Source organism: Grammomys surdaster, unplaced genomic scaffold (genome assembly GCF_004785775.1).
Source record: "Grammomys surdaster isolate TR1022 unplaced genomic scaffold, NIH_TR_1.0 125216, whole genome shotgun sequence".
NCBI lineage: Eukaryota > Metazoa > Chordata > Mammalia > Rodentia > Muridae > Grammomys > Grammomys surdaster.
The window spans coordinates 575,443-600,986 of record NW_021620106.1 but is presented as its reverse complement, the minus strand read 5'-3'; the positions used below and the strand labels follow the sequence as shown (position 1 = coordinate 600,986).

General features: G+C 48.2%; 2 protein-coding genes across 12 annotated transcripts in view; one reads left to right on the top strand and one right to left on the bottom strand.

Annotated features, from left to right (window-relative positions):
* Map4 (microtubule associated protein 4) overlaps nt 1–6,337 on the top strand; it is a 146,575-nt gene extending 140,238 nt beyond the window's left edge. For 3 of the 6 annotated variants that reach the window (XM_028785366.1, XM_028785365.1, XM_028785362.1), the window contains 4 exons: nt 100–181; nt 2,063–2,175; nt 3,770–3,959; nt 4,084–6,337. In XM_028785366.1, coding sequence (XP_028641199.1) covers nt 100–181; nt 2,063–2,175; nt 3,770–3,959; nt 4,084–4,091 — 393 coding nt within the window. In that variant the 3' untranslated portion in view covers nt 4,092–6,337. The remainder of the gene's footprint in view (nt 1–99; nt 182–2,062; nt 2,176–3,769; nt 3,960–4,083) is intronic. The other 3 variants (XM_028785364.1, XM_028785368.1, XM_028785367.1) reach the window with 1 other exon arrangement.
* A 314-nt stretch (nt 6,338–6,651) lies between these two features.
* Dhx30 (DExH-box helicase 30) overlaps nt 6,652–25,544 on the bottom strand; it is a 30,532-nt gene continuing 11,639 nt past the window's right edge. For 5 of the 6 annotated variants that reach the window (XM_028785380.1, XM_028785377.1, XM_028785381.1 and 2 more), the window contains 18 exons: nt 19,002–19,132; nt 17,813–17,923; nt 14,583–14,884; nt 14,011–14,131; nt 13,103–13,252; nt 10,885–11,037; nt 9,751–10,587; nt 9,390–9,465; nt 9,202–9,306; nt 8,812–8,987; nt 8,449–8,655; nt 8,277–8,358; nt 8,012–8,205; nt 7,742–7,901; nt 7,471–7,628; nt 7,284–7,387; nt 7,063–7,202; nt 6,652–6,978 (listed from right to left, as the gene is read on the bottom strand). In XM_028785380.1, the coding sequence (XP_028641213.1) occupies nt 6,725–6,978; nt 7,063–7,202; nt 7,284–7,387; nt 7,471–7,628; nt 7,742–7,901; nt 8,012–8,205; nt 8,277–8,358; nt 8,449–8,655; nt 8,812–8,987; nt 9,202–9,306; nt 9,390–9,465; nt 9,751–10,587; nt 10,885–11,037; nt 13,103–13,252; nt 14,011–14,131; nt 14,583–14,884; nt 17,813–17,923; nt 19,002–19,132 (3,461 nt within the window). In that variant the 3' untranslated portion in view covers nt 6,652–6,724. Of the gene's footprint in view, nt 6,979–7,062; nt 7,203–7,283; nt 7,388–7,470; nt 7,629–7,741; nt 7,902–8,011; nt 8,206–8,276; nt 8,359–8,448; nt 8,656–8,811; nt 8,988–9,201; nt 9,307–9,389; nt 9,466–9,750; nt 10,588–10,884; nt 11,038–13,102; nt 13,253–14,010; nt 14,132–14,582; nt 14,885–17,812; nt 17,924–19,001; nt 19,133–21,378; nt 21,641–25,544 lie in introns of those variants that run through there. The other variant, XM_028785376.1, reaches the window with a different exon arrangement.

Below are 25,544 nucleotides of genomic sequence, written 5' to 3'. Positions count from 1 at the left end.
TGAAGAGGGAGTGACCAAGGGAGCTGGTGCAGGTGTGCGAGCTCATCCATGACTCGTGCCTTGTCTCTGAGGATGTTTGCTGTCTGGTCTTCTGCTCAGGTTCAGATCCAGAACAAGAAAGTGGACATCTCCAAGGTCTCTTCCAAGTGTGGGTCGAAAGCTAATATCAAGCACAAGCCAGGTGAGTGGCTCTGCCTGTGGCTCTGAGAAACCCTCTGTAGCAGAGGACTCTGAAGGGTCGTCTGGGTGGCCTTCCATCGGGGAAGTTTTCTGACCTCACAGTTGAGAGCCGATTCTAGAGAGGAGTTACATGAAGACCCAACTTTGGATCTTTGGAACCCCCATAAATGTCCACTGGGCATAGTAGTCAGCTTGTGACTTTAGTGGAGACAGGATACGCAGAGCAAGCTAAGTAGACAAGCCAATAGGTGAGTTCTAGGTTCAGCAAAGAGACTCTGCAAGGAAATCTCCTGACATTTAACCTCAGGTCTTCATGAGCATGTGGAACCACACACATCTACATACATACATACATACATACATACATACATACATACATACATACATACGTGAATGCACACTACACACGTGAGATAGGAAGAAGCAAATTCTTGAGACACTTCCCTCCCAGGTACCCGGCTGGGTGCTGTTGGAGTAACAATTCCTTAAGTCCATTTCACAGCTGTTCCCTTTGTGATATTTACATCCTGTTCCTAGCAGTCTTGTGTGCTATGTGCCAGGCACTGTTGACCAGGGCTAGCCTCCCACTTTAGCATTCCCGGAGCTAGAGGAGTGGACTCATTTCAGATGCCAGCCTTGACAGGAGAAGGGAAGGCTTTCAGAATGCTGTCTAAACCTGAGGTGTCCTAGCAGTTCCGGTAGTGTTTCCATCTGACAGCATCGCTGACTGCATCCTACAGAGGCTTCTGAGAAGAGCCTGAGCACTCGCCTTGGCATATGCCTCAGTTCCATGTCCAGAGCAGACAAGCTGTTATCAGATCTTGCTCTAGACGCTGGCCCTGCCAGCTGTGATTTTTTTTTTTTTTTTTTTTTTTTTGAGGCAGTGTCTCACTTTGTAGCCCAGGCTAACCTGGAATTGACTGTAGCCCAGAGTAATTTTGAGCTTGTAGCCATTCTCATACTCAGCCTCCTAAGTATTGGGACAGTGAGGGCCAATGTGGAGTGTACTCTTTTTTTGAAGGACCAAACACTGTGGTCCTTGTAATTGTTTATCGCACTCCACTCCCCTTTTGTATGAGATAGCTCTTGCCCTAATGGCACTGAGTTAAGGATGGGTGTGCCGGGGACAGCTCTACAGTGAGGAAACCTGGTGAGTTTGTCAGGACCCTGGGTAGGTGTGGACTGAGAGCAGGTGGGTAAGAGGGTTGTTCCCACCCAGGCCACACTTCTCCTTAGCCCTGGTCTGTCAGTGTTTCCTATCCTTGCCCCTGTGTGCAGGTGTCCTTGCCTTTTCCAGCCAGGGAGCACTGGACCCTGTTTGCCTTTCCTCAGTGAACACTCACATGCTCGCTGTTTCACTCTTCCCTCTTCACTGTGTGACTCAAGTACTCAGTGTCTGTGTCCTGCCCCCATCATTCACCAAGTGTCAGCTTGAGCAAATGCCCCTGGTGGGTCATCTAGGCAGGTCAGTGAGACCTGGGTAACCAGGAGCCATCACAGGCTGGGCCTGCAATGGTTTGGGGGGAGCCTTCCCTCCAAGAGAGATATTGTCCCTGCCTCTTGTCCTCTGAACCACCCTAGCTATTTATTTTCCTTGTTTTCAGAAGGGATGAAAGTTGTCTATGGCCGGGCGGTGTTGGCATACGCCTTTAATCCCAGCACTTGCAAGGCAGAGGCAGGTGGATTTCTAAGTTTGAGGCCAGCCTGGTCTGCAGAGTGAGTTCCAGGACAGCCAGGACTATACAGAGAAACCCTGTCTCGAAAAAACCAAAAAAAAAAAAAAAAAAAAAAAGAAAGTTGTCTGTGGCCATTCCTATGTAGGCTCCTGACTTTGCTTACAGGTGTATTCTGCCCCCCTCAGTGGCCTGTTCCTTTGTTTCAGGTGGAGGAGATGTCAAGATTGAAAGTCAGAAACTGAACTTCAAGGAGAAGGCCCAAGCCAAAGTGGGATCCCTTGATAACGTGGGCCACTTGCCTGCAGGAGGTGCCGTGAAGGTAGTGAGTGAGCCAGCCGTACACAGCTAGAGTGCTGTGTCTCCCTTGCAGTTGGAATGGGGCTTAGTGGGCCTGTCACCGCCCCTCAGTGTCTTCAGGAGTCACATGTTCAGTCGTGCCATTGCTGTCTCCATTTCCACTGTTAGTCCAAAGGGAGGCAGAGAAGGCGAAGAGCCCCAGCCACCTCAGCTAGTGGCAGACTCTGTGTCCCCCACCCCCACCCCCCACCCCCGAGCCAGAGCTGTGACCTGCCTCGCTGGACACGTCCCATCCATTTCTGAGGGAGTGTGGGTCGGAGCACAAAGGACAGAGCAAGCTGGGGCTCGGCAGCCCCTTGCCTATCATTTTCAACTGCTCGGGACAGGCTGCTGGAAGGGTGTGAGGGCAGAGGCGACCTTCTTCCATATCTGACATTGGCTGGGCCTCTCCTCTTTGCTCCCTTTCTTCTTTCCTCTTCCTCCTCCCTCCTCTTCCCTCCCACCTCTTTCCACATTACTGTGAGACCTTTTGTGTGCCAAGATTCCATGTATCCTTCTTTCTGTGTCATGGGCAGCTGGGGAGACCATGCAGGTTGCAGCTCACAGACTCCCAAGCATGAAGCTGCTGCTGATGTTCAGGGACAATGCGCAGGGAGGAGGGACTGAGCCTTCCCTCTGTGCCTGCTCACCAAGTGCTGGCCCTTCCACAGCTTTCCTTTCCTGTCTTCTGTTTCCAGGTCTGGCTCCACTTCAGTGAACATTTTAGGGCTCTTTGCTCTTAGAGTTTTGACCCTCTGCGACTTGAGAGGATGTCATCCTTCAGTCTTGTCTAAATGGGAGATTACAGATTTGGTGTCTTGTTCATGACTACAACAGGGAGTAATTGCAGATTAAGAGTCACACTTAGACTTTATGTGCCACATTTTGTATTTCTTTCTTTTTTCACTGTTATCTCCCTATCTATGTCTGTCTCTACTCTTGCCTGGTGGACTTTCCAGGACATGTGCAGTCTAGCTCACTCAACGTTCTCACTGTTCTGCTGTTTTATGCTTGACCCATGCTGCATATCCAGTGTCCTTTTGTTGAGCTCCACAAAGTTTCCCTGTAATGTTCATGGGTCACACCTCTTTGAATACCTTCTTCTGCTTCCTCTCTGTCCACAGCACTAGAACGACATTCAACATAAAACATGCTCTACCATGAAGGGACCTTACCACACAAATGAGCAGGCAGGGGCCTACTTAGTTACCAAGAGCCCTTTCAAAGCAATGGGCGTACTTGGCGAGGGGCACCTCTACTTTCCAGCCAGGTGTAGACCTCTGCTGTGTGCTCTTCAGAGTTACTGCTGTCTGTTGTCTTAGGTATTTGTAATTTGGTATATCGACCTTGGTGAGATTCCCAGAGTTCCATGATGAGACTCTCAGGAGTGTCATTAGCTCAGCATCTCCAATCCTGAGAGTCAGTGTTGGAAAGAGAGGAAAAGACCTGATGGAGCTGGAGCTGGTGGCTACTGTGGTGTGTGGGGTGGGAGGGCTGTATATGAAATTCACTGCCATCACCCCATCCCACTCCCTCCCCACTGACCCTTCATTGTCTCCCCCACTGTTTCATTGTAGACTGAGGGCGGTGGCAGTGAGGCCCCTCCGTGTCCAGCCCCCCCTGCTGGGGAGGAGCCGGTCATCCTTGAGGCTGCGCCTGATGCTGGCGCCCCTACTTCAGCCAGTGGCCTCAGTGGCCACACCACCCTGTCAGGGGGTGGTGATCAAAGGGAGCCCCAGACCTTGGACAGCCAGATCCAGGAGACAAGTAAGTGGCTGGGCTTGGCCTGAGGGCCAGCCAGGGTCCCTGTCACTGGCTGGAAATGGAGACGCCTTTGTTTTATGACTGAAGTGTGGCCTAAGTTTTAACAAAGTAACCTTTTATCTTCCAGGCATCTAACGATGACATTCTGGTCTCGTCTTCCATCTCCCTGTGTTCCCTCTCTTGTCTCCCCCGTTGTTACCCTCTCCCATCCCTCCTCACGTGTCACTGCAGATTGAGACCTACAGGCTGACGTTCCGGGCAAATGCCAGGGCCCGCACCGACCATGGGGCTGACATTGTCTCCCGGCCTCCCCACTTCCCTGCTGGCCCAAGCTTGGGGTCTCGGACCCTGGGCTCCTTTTCCCGGGCTGTCTACTAGACTTGTAAGCTCTTGGATGCTGGGCAGCCCCTTTAGGCTTCCTTCCCTCCTGCCTCGCTTGCTCAAGGCGGCAGCAGCCCCGTTGCCTTTACACCTCCTTCCACCCCTTTCTGGGCCCAGCTCCAGCTTCACTATCTCACCACTTCACCACTGCACCATGGAGAAGGTTGGGAGGGGATGGGAGTCTAGTGGGTTCTCTGTGGGATCTAGAGGGGAGGAGCTGGATTCCAGCCTTGGCCGTTTGGTTTTTTTGGACCAAACCCAAAAGAAACTGACAAACCCTCCCTCTCTTCCCTGGCCCAACATGGAGGGACTGGTAAAGGTGAACTCCCGAGTGGAGTCCAGCACCGACCGAATCCCCTGGAACCTAAACCACTGCCTCTCCTTGACCCCATGGTGGAGGCCACCATGTAGGTGGTACCAGGCCCTTTGCTGCCCTGCCTCAAGTTAGTCAAGGTTCAGTCCTCCTTGTCCCTACGGCTTATTGTACCTGAGTAGCTGCTGTCTCACTTTTTTCTTTTATTTCTTTTATTCTTTTCCCTCCCAATAACCTATGAACTGGTGGTGTAGTTTGCAGGTTGAAGCCATGTCTAAATGAGAGTTCTCAGTAGGTGGTGAGGGAAGCAGGGAAGGAGGAGATCCTGAGTCTCCACTGAGGAGGCTGTCAGACATTGGGGGTTGCCCTACTCTGGGCAGCTTGGGGGCCCTGTGAGAAGAAGTGGGACTATTGCCTAGTGAAGTCGGACAGTTAGGGTGGGTCAGTGTGACTGGTTGTGTTGGTATTGTGTATATGCTGCTTTTCTAACCAAGAGGCTGGTTTTGGCATCTATCTCATTCCCTGGGAATCCGGTGGTTAATGTGTGATACAAAACCAGGGCTGGAGAAACAGAAATGAAGGTTAAAATCCCTGGCCTGTACCTGCAGGCCATGGCACCCAAATCCTCATATCTAAGGGAGCCTGAGATGTCCAGAACGCTTGTGAACAGTGGGGAATCAGGTGTGAAAATTTAAAACTAAAATGCATGAGACTGAGGCCATCCCACTTTTCTTCTGGTGTGACTGGAAAGGAGCAGGAAAGGCCAGCCATGGTGGTGTAGCCATCCCAGCGTGGTCTGCTCATGGATGGGATGGCTGCAATGTTGAGAAAATCCCGGGAATTGTATCAACACAAGATTCTTATTGCACTTGTATTTTTTGTATTAAAGTTTGCATGGTTTCTAATAAAGGATTCAAACCTAAGTTTGTATTGAAATGGCCTGGGAGTGTCTAAGGGCTCCTCTGGTAGGGCATTTTCTGCTGGGCAGATCTGCCTCTCAGGAAGTTGGCCCAAACTTGACCCCCTTGGCCCTCCTCCTAACACAGCCTCTGCCTCTGCTTGGGTGCAGTTTGAACAGGTAGAGGTCTTCACTCTCTCTCTGCCAAGGGAGGGTATCCCTGGGCTTGAAGGTCCTCTCCATTTATGAGGTAGCAGTTACTTTATGATAATCTTGACACTGAATCCCTAGCTCTCTAAGCACACACAAAGACTTGCTGGGACCTGTAGAAAAAGGAATGAGTTGGGGAGTGGCTTTCTTCTCAGGCTGTCAGAATTACGCTTGGAGCCTGCATTGTCTGTATTTTGCAGCAATAGGGGCCAGATGGAGCTGGGAAGGACACAGTGGGGACCAGGGTAGTGATGGCTGAGGGCATAAAGGTACCTGCTACCCTCCTTGATGTTGATCCTGGGGCCTTGAAGATGCTAATGAAATTGACAAGAAACAAGTCCATTGGCCAAGGATTAGAGAAAGGAAGGTAGCCCAAGCTCTCTAGGTAGCTCCCTGGAATGATCCCACAAGCCAGAGACCCTGAGAAGGCTGGTCTAACAGATTGGGACCACAGGCCATGTGATGTGCATACTTTGGGAATAAGATCTTTCTGTACTTGACAGTTTGCTCATGGCTTAGGCATTACCCATGTCTGTAATTGTTGTACTGAATTAAACAATAAAGCTGCCTGACATCCCACCATGCTATATTGCTTTTGTCCTTTTAGTCCCCATTAGTTCCTACCCCCTTCAGTTCCTCCCTCACCTGAGTTACGGGTATGGCCAGGGCAGGACCCAAATCAAGGCTGCCTAGAAGAGTGCTTGCTCTTTGGAACAGCTGGGACAATGCTGGCTTGCCCAAACAGTTGGAATGTGTCGGCTGCTCTGGTGGATCACTCTTGAGTGGATGGAGGTTCTAAGCCCCTTCCTCCCATAGGACTTGGGCCACTGCCAACTTTATCCCCAGCCAAGAGCCTAGAGTCCTAAGAGGAGCCTTTGGGAGGACAGCAGCACTCACAAGGGATAAATATAACTTTATTTTAAATAAACATTTGCACTCTGTACATAGCCCCAGCGGAAGAGGGGCTCAGTCATCAGCTGTCTTGCGCACGTCAAAGCTGCCACAAGGTCCCCGCAGCAGCTCTGCCAGCAGTGCAAGCAGCTGCCCGTGTTCTTGCTGGACACTAAGAGGAAGTGCAGCTAGCTCACTGCGGAGGCTTCGCTCCACCATCCGTCCTAGGGCTCGCCGCAGCTCCCTTAACAACCGTACAGTTCGAGAATCACCTTCCAGTCGCAGCAGGTCACTGTCACTCAATGAGATGGTAGCCCGACGCCCGTCATCTGGAGGAGAAAGACAAGCTACGTTGGGTCATGCTCTTGGAGCCATGAGTACCCCTTGGGATGGTGGGAGGGGTGGGTACCCACCTCGGATGTGCACGTCCCCATCTGTTAGGAGCAATACAGCTAGTGGGTGCACCTGGGAGGAATCTCTGACGAAGACGCTACCGTTGGACTTGACAGCCATGAAATACGTCAGCCATCGGCTCCGTAACCGGGTGGCCTCCCTAGGCAACAAAAGTGCTGTGTGAAGCTACACCTCTGGCCATTCTCTGGGGCCCTCTGTATCTAATCTTGCTTGCACCCACCTGTTAATGGTCGACTTATGCAGCAAGATGTTGCCAGATTTGGTCCTATAAGTGACACTGTTGGGTTTGAACTTGCCTTGCCGAGTAACCTTACCTTGCCTCACCTAAGGGTAAAAGAAATATGAGCAAGGAGCTAGGGTTGTAGAGACGTGGGGACCTGGTGAGCACCCGATCCTAGAGGAAGCACCTGGATGAGGTTGGGGTAGAGGCCGGCCATCAGCACGCCCTTCACCAACTCTTCTTCCTCGCTGTACTCATTGCACTGAGCAGACGGCAGTGTGCAGTCAGAGGGCTTTCCCACTAGGAAAGCCTCATAAATATTCTCTGAGAACTGCTTGATGAGCCCTGGGGAGGCAAAGTGCAGTGTAAATAGAGACCCAGCCTCAGAACTGGGCATGGGAGCTCTGGGGGAAGTGGGAGGAGTGCTCAGGGAAGGCCCTCTTGGAGGCCAGGCTGACCGTGAATGAAGCGCAAGCTGGGGGCATACAGAAGGTTTTCTTCCAGGTAGTTTTCCCTGGAGGTACGGTCCTGCCAGCGCAGTACCTCCTCCCAGCCAGCCACAGCCCGCACGAAGGCCAAATGGTCACTGCCACTGTCATGGCTCAGCAATGCCTTCACCTGGGAGAGGAGAATGTTGTACAGGGGTCAGCAGAGTGACTAGAGTCCATCTCAGGACAATGGGTGAGATGTGAATAGACAAGAGGGCTATAGGAAGCACTGGGTCTAACCTTGTCTACCTCTGCCCGGTTCTGCAAACTGCTGCTGAAGGGGTCCCGGGTAAGGCAGGAAACAACCACCAGCAGTGGGTGCAAGCAACGGAAGATGGCAGCCAACACTATGGCCTTGGCCAGTCGGGGATCAGTAGAGATGTGGGCCAGGCGTTGCCCCAAGGTGGTCAGGTACTCCCGCTGGTCCAGCACCCCTGCAACAGCTCAGCTGTCAGTCCCTCCCATGAGCCACGCCACAGCCCAACCATTCCTAGCCTCCATTTACCGATCTCCTGGAGCAGTATCACGGCCTCATCCACTGCCTTGATATTTGGACTGTCCACAGCCTTAGAGAGGAACTCCACTGCCTAGAGCAGAAAGAACCACGCTCTCATGAGCCTGTGTCCTACCTGCTTTGTCCAGGAGCCAGCCCTTCCCTAGCCCTGCCTCTGCCGCACCGTCTTCTCAGGCATGTGGATTTTGGCTTGCAGCACCAGGTTCTCAAGAGGTGTGCGCAGGATCTCTGGCACTTGGAAAGGGACCATTTTCTCCAGCCGGCTCCTCGGGAACAAGTGGTAAGCAAAACCTGACTGGCAGCGGCCTGCCCTGCCCCGGCGCTGAATCACATTTGCTCTCGACACCCACACGGTCTCCAGGCAGGACACCTAGGGAAAGGCAGAAAACATACATGTGCTACAGGCCTTGTCTACTCCACATCTCCTCACACAAAAAGAATGTCTACAGTAGATTAGGATTAGGGGCAACCTCAGAACTGGAATCATTCCCCAATGGGTTAGTTGGGCCCAAGAGAGAGGTGCCACCTTAGTCTTCAGGTCATAGCGTTCCTCCTTGTGCAGACCACTGTCCACGACGTGTACAATGTCGTTAACTGTGATGGAGGTTTCAGCAATGTTGGTGGCCAATACAATCTTGCGTACCCCAAGTGGAGGCTGTTGGAATATGGCCTTCTGGTCCATCATGGGGATATTGGAGTGCACTGGTGGGTAGCAAGATGCAAAAGGGCTTCACACACTGTTCAGCCAGAAGAGTTCCATATTGAGGGCAAGGGAAGTATTTGGATCCCTCACCCAACCCTGGCCCTGATACAACTGAAGTCCAAATGATCAAAGTGAGAAACAAGGCCCACTTGAGTATAGGCTGGGTCACTCCCTACCACAGAGAGCAAGACTCATTACTGTGCATATGCTCACCTGGTAAGATGAGGTACTTGCTTTCATGCATGCCCAGGGCCTCCTGGAGCCGTTGTTGTACTCCTTTGATTTCTTGCCAGCCAGGCAGAAAGCATAGGATCCCACCTGTAAAGGGGCCCTGCAGCCATGAGCTGGTTGGTCCAGCTAATAGGAAAAGGATATAGCTGAAAATTGGGGGATTCACCCACCTGGCTCCCCATGGGCATCGATGTGCAGAACCAGATCAGTCACAAGGTCCAAATCAAGTGCACATTCATCTTCAGACTGGAGTGGGGTAAGAAAGGCCCCTCACAGTCATGGGGTAGGGGTCACACACAGGAACACAATGAGGGTTAGCAGCTGCTCAGTATGGCTCAGTATGTAAACTCTAGCCCGCACATACTTGTCCCACATAAAGCTCGATTATTCCCCAGTTTTTAAAAGCTCAATTATTCCCCAGTTGTTATCAAGGAGACAGGCTTGGGAAGAAAATAATGATCTATCATAAGGATAGGGAGGAGGGAATTCAAAGGAAAGCTCCAGACCCTGGGGTACAGGAGTAGCCCTCACCTCATGGTGCCGATGCCGGTGTGGGTACTGGTGTTTACCCAGCTTAGCCAAGATGTCCTCCAAGTAGTGTTCCTTGACGGGATACATGAAGCCAGGTACCTTGATAACAGGGCAGCCCCCAAAGTATCGGGAAAACCGCTCATTATCTCCTGTAGCACTCATGAGCACCAGCCGCAGGGCAGGGTTGAGCCGCTGCAGGCCCTTGAGCAGAATCAGCAGGAAGTCTGTGTTCACATCCCGCTCATGGACCTCATCCACAATGACATGGCTCACACCCTCCAGGCTGGGGTTGCTCTGCAGCTTCCGAAGCAGGATACCCACGGTGCAGAAGAGCAGTGCCCCACCTCGGACTGGAGGCTTGCTTTCCAAGCGTACCTGGAAACCCACATTCCGGCGCAAGGAGGGGCCCAGTTCATGGCTGACCCGCTGTGCCACAGACACAGCTGAGATCCTGCGAGGTTGTGTGATGATCACATTGCAGCGGGCACCTCGACCCTCAGTCACATAGCGCTCCAACAGCAGCTGAGGGATACGTGTGGTCTTCCCACAGCCTGTGTCCCCAGAGATGACTACCACTGGGTGTTGTTCAATGGCACTGAGGATAGTGTCCCGATGAGGGTCCACAGGTAGCTGGGGGGCCTCCTGCCAGATTGGCCCCCTCCTCCGCCACAGCTCTAGTAGGCTCTGGCTCAGGCGCACCTCCTCTGCCTCCGACATGGGCATGTATGGCTTGCCTGTGATAGGGTCACTCAAGGGCCCTGAGTCCTTGCCTAAGGGCAAGATGTCATCACTCTGCAGCCGGAGTTCTGGGGAAATCCATGAACTGTCCACCGGGTACTAGAGGACCAAGAAACAGTAAAATGACAGAGTGCCTGCCTTCCTTCATATGCAGTCAGCCCTCCAAAGGCTTCACTTGAATCACATGGTTGGGGCCCAACCCACAGAACAGAGAACTTGGGCTGTGACTGCCCTGACACCTCATAGGCATGACTAAAGGGACTTAGGGCCAGGGGAATAAGGCTCCCTGCTCAGTGGGAAAAGAGGACTTCCTATGCCTGTTGTGGGCAGAAACAGCCTTCAGTCGAGAGGGAGACAGCGAGAGGGAGACAGCGGGATGGAGGAGAGGATGCTTACATGACTCAGGAAGGCCTCTATCTTGCGAAGGATGGGCTCAGGCACCTGGATGGTACATGGCCGACGCTGGGTCTCACCCAACTCACGCAAGGAGGCCAGGTTGTACATTGCATGGGTAAGCGGCTCATTGTTCCTGTCCACAAGGCCCAGGCTCTGTAGAAGGACATGTTATAGCTCAGTCTATGTGCTTAGACCAGATGGGCTGAGAAACTGAGGGATGTGGTAAGCAATCTGTCTTCTAGATTTTGGTTTTAGTGAATAAAGGATAAATGAGGAGATACTAAGATAGTGTCAATCTCCACAAAGTTATTAAAAAGCCAACTAGTTAAAATTAATTTAGGAACTAAACTTTAGTCAGGCATGGTCCCTTTAAAGCAAAATCCTTGTTTGCTTCACTACATGCTTAAAATCACCTCGTGAGATGAAATATGACCTTCAAGCAACTGTGATCCCATCGGTCTTCCTTCCTTCCTTTGTGTTTCTCTCATGTGCAATGTCTCTGCTCAGTCCATGCTCCCCCCAAAGGATGTCTTCCCACTTCTACCTCTGCTATAACTAAAGACCCAGTGCTTAGACCACCAAAGGCCCTAATGCTACCCCTTTGCTGTCTGCATGCGTCGGCTGGTCACCCAGCTGCCCAGCACTATGCCCCTTCCCAGACAGCTTCTCCCATGCTGTGAGTGGGACGTGTGCACATGAACTGAAATGGCGGACTCCTACACATGCTGCAGGGAGACCCAGCTCAGCGCATCGACTCTCTCACTTCACCTCCTGTTCGCAACTTTTATTTTTCTGAATTTGATTTGTCTTTTGTTCTTGCCTTTTACCACCCCCCCTAAAGACAGAGTTTATGTGTGTAGCCATAGCTGTCCTAGAAACTCATTCTGAAGACCAGAAGAGCCTGGAACTCAAGAGATCCACCTGCCTCTACCTTCCAAGTGCTAGTATAAACTCTGAGTGCTGAGATTGAAGGCGCACAGCACAGCTGCCATCACCCCGCCAGTTTTTTTTTTTTTCTTTTTGTTTCTTAATACAGCTTTGTTTTATATACTCCAGGCCAGCCTTGATCTTATGATGATCTTCCTGCCTTGCCTCCCAAGTATTAGGATAATAGTATAAAGTAACACCAAGTCATGAACTCCTCATATTCTCCAAGTTGACAGCTGCACCTTTCACTATCAGAGGAATATAAGACATGGGTCCCAAAACCAAACTCACAAAGATTCACCAGACCACTTAGTAAAGCAGGCTCACTTCACATTCTGCAAACTGAAACTGCACCTTCATCACCATTCGTCAGATGAACTCACTTCTCTTGTCAATCACTCACAATGTTAATTCTAAAGCTGTGGCATTAGCTGATGCCAAAGCTCCTTCCAGGGAACCGTTAGATAGAGCACAGTGGTATAGTGGCCACCAAGCATGAGGAATACCATGTATTCAATCCCCAATACTAGGAAGAAAAATAAGTTTGGCAGGCTTACTAGTATTCTCCAATAATCAGCATTTGGGATGCTGAGACAGGACTGTGAGTTGGAAGCCAACCTGAACTACACAGCAGGCACCAGGCCCAACTGAGCTGTAGTATGGCCCTACTGTAGTATGGAAGCGGGTAGAAGGCAGGCTGGGGATGTAGTTAAAATTAGTCAGTCAGCTGCCTAGCACGTGAAGCTCTGAGTTTGGTCTCCAGCACTACAAGGTGGCATAGGCACCTGGGAGGTGGATGCAGAAAGGCCAGAACTCAAGGTTATCCTTCACTGTGTAACACGTATCAGGTTAGCCTGGGATACACCAAATCCTGTCTTGAGAAGGGCATGTTTGTGACCCAATCTGATGGCCTGAGTTTGATCGCTGTGATCCATATGGTAAAAGGAGAGACCTTACTCCTGCATATTTCCACATGTATGCCATGGTGTACACAATAAAAATGTTTTAAAAAGGGGTGGAGGGGTACACAAATGTCCAGATGAAGGACACACTGCCATCACCTTACTGTCTCTTCCTCAGTTTTCATGCTTGCTACACATCAGGTTATCCTCTTGGCCACCATGGTAAACAGAATCTCTCTCTAAGTGTTAAGGCTAAGCTCCCAGGCACAGTCACTGTGCAGACTGGGAAAGCAGACATAGGAACAGCATTGACAAATAAACAGTCCAAGGCCTGGTGAGTTTTACTACCTAGGAAAGTAGACCAATCTGTCATAGGCAAAGGGACTTACCTTCAGTTTCTTGCAAGCCAAGGCTGCTGCCTTATTCTCAGCCTCAGCTTTACGGCGGCCTTTGGCGACAAAGGTCATAGGACAGGGCCAGAGCAGAGTGAGTGTAGCCAGCTTGGTCTTGGTGCCCACAGTATGGAACTGCATGAGGTTCTACGTGGAAGATAAGTAGGAAGTTACAAAAGGCAGGGAATGCAGATAGACTACTAGGTGATCTCAGCACTTCAAGGAACCCAGAGCTGGACTTAACCATGATCTACAGGACCAGAGAGCCAGACCAGACTCGGCTCAACCAAACACGGTTCTGTATGTACTGTGACTTCCTTCTTGTCCCTCTGCTTTATGTCCTTCATCCAATGACTCTGTGTGACCTAAGTTCTGAACTTGCTTCTCAATTTCTGTATAGAAGATAGGGTTCATACAGTGCCACACTACCTGTCTTCCTAACCCTCATCCGATTAGCACTTTCAGGAAAGTCTGGGGCTGAAGCTGTAGACAGGAGTCAAATCCTAGGCATATCCTGACAGAGTAAAGGCTTTATACCTCTTTATCTGTCCTCCTGAGAGCCCTGCTGTAGCATCAGTGATGTCACTTACAGTCTAGGAGTCAGGCGCCCACTCCTACTCTTTCATACTCCTAACCCCACCACATGGTTCCAGGTCTGGATCTTCTAATCAGCAGTGCGACCTATACTGTATGGCTGTTTTCACTTCTCCTCTGGCCCTGCTGCCTTATCATTTCTATCCAGCAAGGATCCTATATCCTTCTAGGTGGCCTAGGTAGGAGCTAAGACAGATACCCTCAGCCCTGCCCCACCCCCAAGGCTCCGGTCCTGCTTAGCCTTGGGAGAGACAGGCACAAACACGTGGGCTGCTCTGCTCAAGCTCACACCTTCACGAGAGTCAACTCACCTTAGCTGTGGAGGAGGATGTTGCAATCTGAATCACTTTGGCCAGAAGGTTCTTGGGAAGTGGAAACTGGGTCAGAGCTCTAATAGCACTGTCATCATCTGTCATTTCAAAGGAGCCCCCCCTATGAAGACAAACAGTTGAGGTAAAAAAAAATCTGCTGTCTTCCTAGGCAAGTTCTCTGGGCCTTCAAGGTTAGGATACAGTGCTGATGTGACAGGTAGGTAGGAGGCATGAAATGATGGGGCCAGGCTCTACTGCCTCTTCAGTCACACAGCAGAGCCCACACTCCCCTAGCTTTCCCAGAGGGAAGGAAGCAGAGGAAGAGAGTAAGCAAAGTGGTCGCTGTGTGAACTGGAAAGAAGGGTCATGTACAGTCTGCAGGAACCCAGCCATAGCCCAAGACAGTAGCGTACTACCTCATCCCATCCTCTCATATAGGGGGAGACACACTGAGCAACAAGATATGATGACTAAAGTGTGGGGCAGAGCCCTCCCATATCTAAAGGTTTAGAGAAGGTCAATCCTATGTCAAGATGTGGCCAGAGTCCCCGCATCCCTCTTAACAGCAGTACCTTGAGTCCCTGAGTGGGTTGTGGGAGTCTTGCTGGGTCATGGACAGAAACTCTGTCACATCAATGGTCCCCTCTTCTAGCTCTTCCTCCTCATCTTCCTCTTCCTCCCGGCCTAAGGATCGGGATAGTCCTCCAGGACCCCCTGGCCGAATGTTCTCAGGATTCAGCTGCCGCCAGGAAGTTGGAGGTATGGTGGGTTCTGGGCGCCACCAGCTCTCAGCTGGAGACCCAAAACGATCAGCTAGTACTCGGTATTTGGCTGCATCAAACAGCTCATTCCGTGGACCCAGCAGACCCCAGCCCTGTCGAGTAGAGAGAACTGTCAGGATCATACCATCATTACACCTCAGTCAGCTTGTGCTGGGCTGTGCTATGTATATCTCAGCCCTGGCCAGAAGTGGGAATCAAAAATACACTTAAATCCAGGTATGATGGTGTACACCTGTTATCCCAGCAACAGAAGCTGCTGAAAGAGAAGGATCTTGCCATCCAGGCCAGCTTTATCTATACAGTGAAACCATCTCAAAAAATAACAGAAAGAGAAAGAAGGAAGGACAAAAGAAAGGGAAGGAGAAAAGATCTTAGAAATGTCTAGATCTGCTAGATATAGGAGCAAATGTCTGAAACCCCATGTCTCCCAGGCCAAGGCAGGAAGATCACTTGAAGTTGTAAAAAGATCTGCAAGACTTGGTCTCAGTAAAACAAGAGTTAGAAATGAAATAAGCTAGTTGACTATAGACCTTCAAAAAAATGAAACAGTGACAGAGCCCTTAGGCACAGTGGCTCACTCCTGCAGACACAGCACTCACTGAAGCAAATAAAAGTTCAAAGCCCAGCTGGGTTCCATAGTTTGAGACTAGCCTGAACAAAACAACCAAACAAAGCAACACACAAACAAGTAATAAAAAAAAAAAAAAACAGAAAACAAAAAAAAAAAAGTACAAGAGGTGCACACCTTAAATCCCAGCACTCAGCAGGCAGAGGCAGAGGCAGGCGGATCTCTGAGTTTGAGGACAGCCTGGTCTATAGAACAAGTCCTAGAAGAGCCAGGGCTACACAAAGAAACCCTGTCTGGATAAACTAAACAAAAAACCAGGGAACCAGAGGGGTGTATGATACAGCACACAGTGATCTGCAAAGCCACAGTAACGGGGTAATTAGGAAATGAATGGCTCACAATGTCAGATAGATACCACTTCTAACACAAGAACCCTGTTAGACATATGCTACAAAATAATCCAAAATGTTTTTAAAACTGTAAAATAAACATTCAGTATGGATTCAAAAGTCAACGGAAACTAAGTTGCACAGGTGTTTACTGTAGTACCGTAGCCAACAAAGAGATCAAGGAGTAGGCTGCAGAGACGGCTCCGCCTGTAGGAGAATGTGCTGCTTTCACAGAGCACCTTACCTCACAACAGCTTAAGATCTGAAGCTTGTTTCTTAGGTACTATATTCACATGAACACACTGATTCACAGACACATAGACATATGCTTACATGTAAAAGGTGTCGGAGCAGCAGCTCAGTGGTTAAAGCACTAGATACTCTTCTAGGGGATCAGAGTTTAATTCCAGCACCCACATGGAGTCACAAACATGACTCCAGCCTCAAGGGATGTGTCACCCTCTGCTGGCCTCCATAAGTACCACACATATACACACACGAAGGTAAACACCCATATAAACATACAAAAAAGGTTAAAAAAAAAATCTTTAAAAAAAAAAAAAAGGGGGCTGGAGAGATGGCTCAGCGGTTAAGAGCACTGACTGCTCTTCCAGAGGTCCTGAGTTCAAATCCCAGCAACCACATGGTGGCTCACAACCATCTGTAATGAGATTGGATGCCCTCTTCTGGTGTGTCTGAAGACAGCTACAGTGTACTCATCAATAAAATAAATAAATAAATATTAAAAAAAAAAAAAAAAAAAAAAAAAAAAAAAAAAAAAAAAGGAAGAAAGAAAAGAGCTATAAAAAGCTGTCAGTGGTGGAAAGCTCGCCTTGCACGCGCCCTGGGTCAGTCTTCAGCACAGCAAAACAAACAGAAAAAAGAAAACAAGAAAAAACATAAACTTTAACAGTAACAAAATGAAAAATATACCTGGGTTAAGATGCTTATCCTAAGGAGATAGAATACTTGGACACTGGAAATAATAAATATAGAATGAAAACACACTCAATGAAATCCCTACCAAAACCACAAAGAAAACATCAAACACAAAAATAACAAAAGTTCTAAAACTCACAAAATACCATAACCGCTCCCAACAGCCAAAACAATCTCAAGAAATGTAAAGTTAGAGAAATTACACTTCCTTTCCTTAATACAAAGTGTAATAATCAGATGAACTCAGGGTCTAGGCTGTCACATATCACTAATCCCTTTGCCCTTCCCTGATCGTCATGGACACCAGGTACTAGCCTGTTATACATGTATGCCAGCAATACACATAAAATAAATATCTTTAAAATTTTTTCTCTCAAACTTGTGGTGGGAACACACACCTTCAATCCTAACACTCAGGATTAAAGTCCCAGCACTCAGGCAGGCACATAGCCTGCTCTACACTAGTCAGTCCCAGACAAGCCAGGGTACAGTGAAACCACATCTGAGAAAAAAGTTGAAGCTTTTGTTTTTCTTTTTTCTTTTCTTTTTTTTTTTTTTCAATTTTACAATAAGATACAGGCTAGGGAGTCAGATAGCCCTGTCAGTAAAGAGCTTGCCAAATAAACATACAAGACCTGAATTCAATCCCCAACTCTGATGTAAAACTCCAGGTAGTGGTGGTGCACACTTTATAATCCCAGGGCTAGAAAGGCAGACAGGTGAATCATGGAACATGCTAGCCAGCCAACCAGGCCAGATGTGGTGAGTGAGATACAGCTTTAGTCCAAGCACTCAAAAAACACAGGCAAGTGACTCTCTGTGTGTTCAAGGATAGCTTGGTCTACATTGGTAGTTCTCGGCCAGCCAGGCTACACAGTGAGACCTTGTCTCAAACAATCAAATGAATAAACAGAAAAACAATATAGACCACTTCTCAGGAATGACACCTGTAAAGAACCTCTGGATGACACATAGCTATATGTAATACACACACACACACACATACACACACACACACACACACACACACACAAAACACAACTAGGACATCATAAGATGTCCCTGGAACCAAAACTACTGCAAGAGAGAGCAGGGGACAAGTCTCCCAGGTCTGTGGCCCTCACCTTGAATAGCTGGCAGGCCGCTGCTGCAGCCTGCCGCTCAGCATCGATCTTCTTGCTGCCATAGCCTTCCACCTCCACGCTCTTGGGCCACTTAATGTGCAGGGTGACTTTCTGGGAAAGTGAAAAGCAAATAAAGAAGTGGAAATGGTAGCCTACACCTGTAACTCAGAAGATCATGCTACAAAGTAAATTCCAGGACAGGTTGGGATGTATAAGACCCTGTAGCAAAAATAAACAAACTGGTTGTGGTGGCACAGGCTTTTAATCCCAGCACTCCAAAGGCAGACCCAGGTAGATCTCTTAAGTTGAAGGCAAGCCTGGTCTACATAGTCATTTCCTGGAAAGCCAGAGATAAACAGAGAAACCCTGTCTCAAAGCAAACAACCAATCATAAAGAACCTTCACTCAGAATGGTTTCCCTGAATGCTTCTGTGAGGTCTAGGCTCTACAACACTTGGAGTAGGACTCATCACCATCACTTCTCTCCTGCTTCCCTTGTTACACAAGGAACAAAACCATGAAGTACTGAAAGGGCCTCTTTGACAAGATGAGTACTCCTCACCCCAACTGCTGTGTTTGTTCTCCCTGAACAAAGCACATGCAGGACTGGTGATTCTTCAAATTGAATTGTATTATGAGATTCTCTTCTGAGTTCACAGTAGCACACATCTGTAAGTCATTTTTCATGTATATGGAATACCTTCAGGATCTGGGAAGTGGAGGCAGGAAAACCAGCAATCCAAGACCAGATCCTCTTTTTTTTTTTTTTTTTTTTGGTTTTTCGAGACAGGGTTTCTCTGTGTAGTTCTGACTGTTCTGGAACTCACTCTGTAGGCCAGGCTGGCCTCGAACTCAGGACCAGATCCTCTTATGGTGTAAGTTCTAAGCCAACCCTGTCTACACAAAACCCTATCTCGACAAAAAGCAATCAGTGCCACATGCCTTTGATCTCAGCATTTGAGAGGCAGAGACAAGCAGATCTGAGTTCAAGGCCAGGCTGGTCTCCAAAATGAATTCCAGGACACACAGGAATAAAAAAGCCCTGTCTAGAAGAACAAAAACAAACATAAACAAAACAGAATGTTTTTGGCCTCTTTGAAAACAAAACAAAACCAAACAAAACCTGAAAGGAAGAGTAGCCAGTCTCCTCTGAGTCAAACCAGTGTTTCACTTAGCCATCAATAGTTACCTTTTTCTTCGGTCCATTCGTGTGCACATAGACTAACTTGTCTTTTGCATGTGAGATGCCAAGGGCTCTTCCAATCACGCTGTTGAGAAGGTTTTTAGGCTGTGGAAACTCTTTTAATAGGTCCCTAGAAGCTAAGAAAATAAGAATGAAATCATTACAATTATTTTTCTTTTGAAACTCCATAAAGTAGATAGGTAGGTGTAGATGCGTGTGTGTGTGGGGTGTGTGTGTGTGTGTGTGTGTGAATCAAAGTCACTGGGCTGAAGATGTTAGCTCATGCACTCAATGGAGTTGGGAGTCCTTGGAAAGGGCTGGATGGTCAGTAAACTCTGTGCGTCTGACGTCTACAAGAAGGTGCTAGAAAACAAAACAAAACAAAACAAAAAACCGCAGAGTGGTGGTGAAGAACACCTTTTACCTAGCACTCAGAAGGAAGAGGCAGGCAAGTCTCTGAGTTCAAGGCCAGCGTGGTCTACAGAGTGAGTTCCAGGACAGCCAGGGCCATACAGAGAAACCTTATCTCAAAAGCAGCAACAACAACAAATCCAATCAACCAAATAAAAAAACCTAAAAATATCTCCCACCTATACACAGGAGAGATCAAGACCCTCCTAAAGCAGTTCACAGTTAGAAGGACAGACTTTTTGCAGATCAGGAAGAGATCCAGAGTCTGAAGATCCTGCCTCCACTCTCAACTAACCCCAGCACTCTGCACAAGTCCTCTCTGAAGCTCACAGGAAGGGCTCACAGCCAAGGCAAGGCACGAGCCAACCCTCCTATCTCCCTGACATAAGAGAAAGGGGCAACAGATACCAGGAGGCCATCTCTCCCCTTTCACTCATTCTCTCATTAACCTCCAAACAAAAATGCCAGAGATGATGTCATCTAGCAGCCGCCCCTGCCAGACACGGGGCTTAAGCAGACCACAAGGAGGCAACATGGCTCAGCTCAAAACAAAATGAAGTGCCCATTCACACACAGAGTCAGAAATCTTCAGAGGAGAAGGCTTCAGAGTTCTTCTCACTTGCCACCTTCAGTGTCTGGGATTACATTCAGCTCATCCCCCTCCACAGTGGAACTGATCCCTAGAGTATCATGTGCTTGGTTCATCATCATCACTTGGGAGGTTTTCACATCACAGTGGGTAGAGTGTTCTTCAACAGGGACCTGAGAACGCCAGCCATGTTCAGGTAGGATCTGTATTTAATTCTTATGCCCTTTTAAAAATTCATTTATTGCTGGGCAGGTGTTGAAAACTTTTAATTCCATCACTTGGGAGACAAAGACAGGCGGATCTCTGTGAGTTTCAGGCCAGCCAGGGGTATATATTGAGACCCTGTGTTAAAAAAAAATCTTATTACTGTGTGTGTATACATGTATGTGAGGTCAGAGGATAGCCCTGGCAAACCTGTTCTCTCCCTCCACTGTGATCAGGGGTTGGAACTTGACTTTATCTACCAGACTTGGACATAAGCGCTTTTACTAGCTGAGCCATCTCACCAGTGAGGCATTTTGAAAACATTCTTCCAAAACTTCTGATAGAAGCTGGTTATCTAGTTTGGGATACTTACCTGGGGTAGACTTCTGTGCCAACTAGCATAATAGGAGGGTCCTGCCTGGACCACTCTCCTAAATGCAGTAAGAATCAAGTTAGTTAAGTACTAAACAGTACCTAAGCGGACTCAAGGAGAGTTGAACCCATCTTGTAGCCCTACTTTAAGTACAGTACAGATATGCACAAATATCACACCCCCAGTTTGTTTGTTTGTTTGTTTTGGGGTTTTGGTTTTTCAAGACAGGGTTTCTCTGTGTAGCCCTGGCTGTTCTGGAACTCACTCTGTAGATCAGGCTGGCCTCGAACTCAGAAATCCGCCTACCTCTGCCTCTCAATTGCTGGGATTAAAAGCCTGCGCCACCACTGCCCAGAGCACCCCCAGATCTTAAAGGCCAGCTGCCTTACTCCACCTATCTTAATGGCCATGACGTTCTCAGCAGGTCTATTGCCTGCACTAGTCATGAACAATAAAACTACCGGCTACCAAAGAAGACATGTGCCTCTATCTGACTTTCTGAAATTCCAGGGGAATTTGGAGCTAAGTCCAACTGTGATGTCGGAGCTAACCCTCAATGCTACTCAACCTGGCAGAAGTAGGATATTCAAGGGATTCCCCCTGATCCATCTACATGCAGGCGTGCTGGGTTCTAGGTGGGCCTAAGACATATCAGACTTTCTAACAGGCAAGGCAGAGACTCACAGATGTAAAAAAATTAAACTACTTTCAAGAATAAAGCCTTGACCTGGCCGCTGTCCCGCACTCCTCGATTGTCTTCCCTAGTCAAGGACATCGCAGCCAAATCTCAGCTTCACTATCCTCACCGTTCACCATGCTTCCGTCACCCTCCCCAGGCTCGCTAGGGGCCACCTCTGATTTGACCTCGGCAGCTTCCTGAATGCCATCGGGGCGGACAAAGCTTGATGAGAAGCCGCGCGAGCATCCTTGTCGCCCGGCAGCGCGGGGATCCGGCGGCCTGAGGCGCGGAGAGACGCCGGCAGCCAGCGCCATGAGCCGCCTGGCAGCCGCCATCGCGATCCCACCAGTCCCCGCGGCCCCAGACCGCGACTGTACCTTCGAGGGCTCAGCAACCGGCAGCAGTACCGTACGCCCTCTGTTGGCCTGGGGGACTCACTACCGACCTGAGAGCAAGGAAGCTAGAATGCAGCTAGCATGCAGCTAGGTTGCTTATCACAGCCTATGGCTCCTCTACTGGAAATCCAAACCAGACTAGGCATCTGGATCTCAACCAGGAAAGGGAATAGGATACTTTTTAAAAAATAGCGCTAGGTATTTGCCCAACGTCCATTCAAGAAACTGAGCCAAGTTCCCTCCAGGTCCTACACATGGTAAATTCCTTACAGGTTGCTTTTTAATGCCTGACTTGGTTGTAGATACAGTCCTAACGAAGCAGTGCACCCATCTCCTATAGGTAACCCTGGTGATGACTCTAGAATAGGGAAGACCTTTTTAATATGAACTGATCTTATCCCCTGGACTGGAGTCCTACTTTTGGGCACTGTGCCAAGAACTGAACTGACTCCACAGTTAAGAATGGAGTCCTGCAGTTCCTCACTTGTGTGAAGACTATACAATGCCAACTCCGAACTACTAAGCCTGGATTTTTTTTTTTTTTTTTTTTTTTTTGGTTTTTCGAGACAGGGTTTCCCTGTATAGCCCTGGCTGTCCTGGAACTCACTCCGTAGACCAGGCTGGCCTCGAACCCAGAGATCCGCCTGCCTCTGCCTCCCACGTGCTGGGATCAAAGGCGTGCGCCACCACTGCCCGGCTCTAAGCCTGGATTTTATTCCTCTTCTGTCTCTTAGAGCTCTTGAGGACTTGGGAGGGCTGGAGATGAGACCAGATCTGAAAGCAGTGCTGTGTGGAGAGTGGCCATCAGAGTCTCAGGCCTTGGGAGAAAGCTTTGCAGAACAGTTGGCAGTTTAAGTTGGGAAGAAGAAACTTGTTTCATTCCTGCCATGACTTGGATAATCCCCTGGAGGGCTCATTAAAACATATCACTGCTAGGCATGGTGCTGTTTGTACATTTAATCTCAACACTTTTAAGGCAGAAGCAGGTGGACTGCTGAGTTTGATGAGAGTTCTAAGACAGCCAGGACTACACAGAGAAACCAGGTTTCAAATAAACAAAAATAAAATAAATAAAACATATTACTAAGCTGGTTCCAGTGGTGTAAACCTTTAATCTGGGCCCTTGGGAGACAGAGGGAGGTGGATCTCTGTACATTTGAAGCCAACCTGGTCTTGCAGGACTGCCAAGGTACACAGAAAAAACATGTCTTGGGAAACCAAATGAGCGGTGAGACCTGCATGTAACTCAGCACTCAGAAGCAGAAGCAGGACTGCTACATGTCCATGTCTAGCCTGGTCTCCATGGAAGCTCCAGGCTAACGTGGGTTATACACTGCAACAAAAAATAAGACAAACAAAACCCCACAAAAACCAGGTCTGGGCATGGAGTTCAGTTCATAGTGCTTGCCCAGACTCCATCATTATGTTCACTAGAGCTGGCCATCAGCACTGTAGAGTGGAAGCGTGTCTCTGAATCCCACATTGGGAAGTGGAGTCAGGAGAATTCAAAGTTCAAAGTCATCTCTGGCAATAGAAAATAAAAAGTTGAGGCCAGCATGAGCCTCTATCTTTGTTTGTTTGTTTGTTTGTTTGTTCTCAAGACAGGTATATCCCTGGCTGTCCTAGAACTCACTCTGTAGACCAGGCTGGCCTCAAACTCACAAAGATCCACCTGCCTCCACCACCCAAGTCCTGGGATTAAAGACATACACTGCCACCACCTGCCTACATGAGCCACTGTGCACATGCTGGACAGACATATATGAAGGCAAAACATCCATACATATAAAATTAATTTAAGAATATATAAATAAGCCGGAAGGTGGCCAAATACCTCTAACTTCAAGACCAGCCTGATGAATAGAGAGAATTCCAGGGCAGCAAGGACTGCACAGAGAAACCTTATTTATACACACACACAAACACACACGCGACAGAACATGATTCCCCAAGGACTTTACACTTGGCAATGTGGTTCATTACTTTGCCAGAAGTCTAACCAGTCCTCAAAGAATATAAACAGTCCAATTTTCTTCAAAAGGATGAAGATATTTACCAAGTCAGGGTGGGCACAACAGTGGCTGAGGATAAAATGAGAACTGCGTTGTTTCAAAGTTGAAGGAAACAAGTCTGGAGAAAAGACCTCACCTAGAAAGTGACCCGTGCCCATCAAGACCCGAGTAATATACTCTGCTCTCCTTGGTAGGTGTTATGTGTATGGATGTTTTGCCTGCATATATGTCTGTCCACCAGTAGTGGCATGTACCCCCACTGCCCGGCCATTTTCTCTATTTTTAAAAAACATATTTTAAGCAGATGCCTGAAATTTTATGTTAAAAAAACAAAAACAAAGAAACCAAGGTGGCTGGAGAGTGGCTTGGTGGCTAATAGCAGTGGCTGTCCTTTTAGAGAACCCGGATTAAATTCCCAGCACCCACATGGTGGCTCCTACCTGTTTGTTAGAAACTCCAGTACCAGGGGATCTAACACCCTCACACAGACACATGCAGGCAAAACACCAATGCACACAAAATAAAAATTAATCATTAAGAAAAAAGAAAAGGCCGGGCGGTGGTGGCGCACGCCTTTAATCCCAGCACTTGGGAGGCAGAGGCAGGCGGATTTCTGAGTTCGAGGCCAGCCTGGTCTACAGAGTGAGTTCCAGGACAGCCCGGACTATAAAGAGAAACCCTGTCTCGAAAAACCAAAAAAAAAAAAGAAAAAAGAAAAGAAGGTAAGCAATGTAGATCATGCCTATAATCCCAGTATTTAATAGCTTGAGGCAGGAGGATTTGAGAGTATAAGGTCAGCCTAGGATTCAAAATAAGACCCTGTCTCTAAAACTAGCTCCCCACAATTCACAGAAACATGGAAGGAGAGAACTGACTCGACAAAGCTGCCCTTTGACCTTTACCAGACACACATTATATATACATTTACACACAGTAACAACAAATAAAACCTAAAAAGAAAAGCTCATGCCAGGCAGTGATGGTGCATGACTTTAATCCCAGCACTTGGGAGACAGAGACAGGTGGATCTCCAAATTTAAGGATAGCCTGGTCTATAGATTGAGTTCCATATCAATCTTGATATTTCCATATCAATCTTGATATTTCCATATCAAGAATGTGCAAAAATAATAAAAATCAATTATACAGAGTTCTCAGAGCTTGCATCATCTTGAGCAAATTTTTCTCTCCATAAATACCAGCGACTCCTGTAAAATCAAGGCAGCTCCTCAGACAAGATTTTGGAAGGCTTCTGTTTCTATGATCTCCTCCCAAGAGTTCAGAGTGGGCACTGGCAAATCATTGACTGCACACTAAATCCAGGCCACTGCTGTCACTGTAAGGTCTTTGTTGGTATTTGAAACATAGTATCCTTTACAACAGTCTTGCCTTGCACTTGCTATTGCTAGTCAGCCAAAGATGACCTTGAACTACTGATCCTGTGAAGGGCAGGGAGGACAGGGTGTGCCAGCATGCCTGAGTTATTCAGTGCTGGGGGGCTGAATTCGAGCTTGGAAAATACTCTTGCCAACTGAAATGCATCTTTAGCCCTATGAGGAAGTTTGAATGAAGCACAGCTATGCTAATTTGCATATGTAATATCAATTACTGCTTTCCTGCTATCATGACAGAATTAATTGCAACAGAAAAACATGACAGCAAAACCTGAAATACAACTGGGCATGGTGGCTCATGAATTTAACCCCAGCACTCAGGAGGAAGAAGGCAAATCTCTGAGTTCTAGGACATCCTGGTCTACATACAGAGTTCAGGCCAAGCAAAGCTACCGAATGAGAACATATCTCAAAAAAAAATAGCATATATAGTGTAAAAGTATATATACTATATATACTTTTTTTTAGATAGGATATATATATATATATATA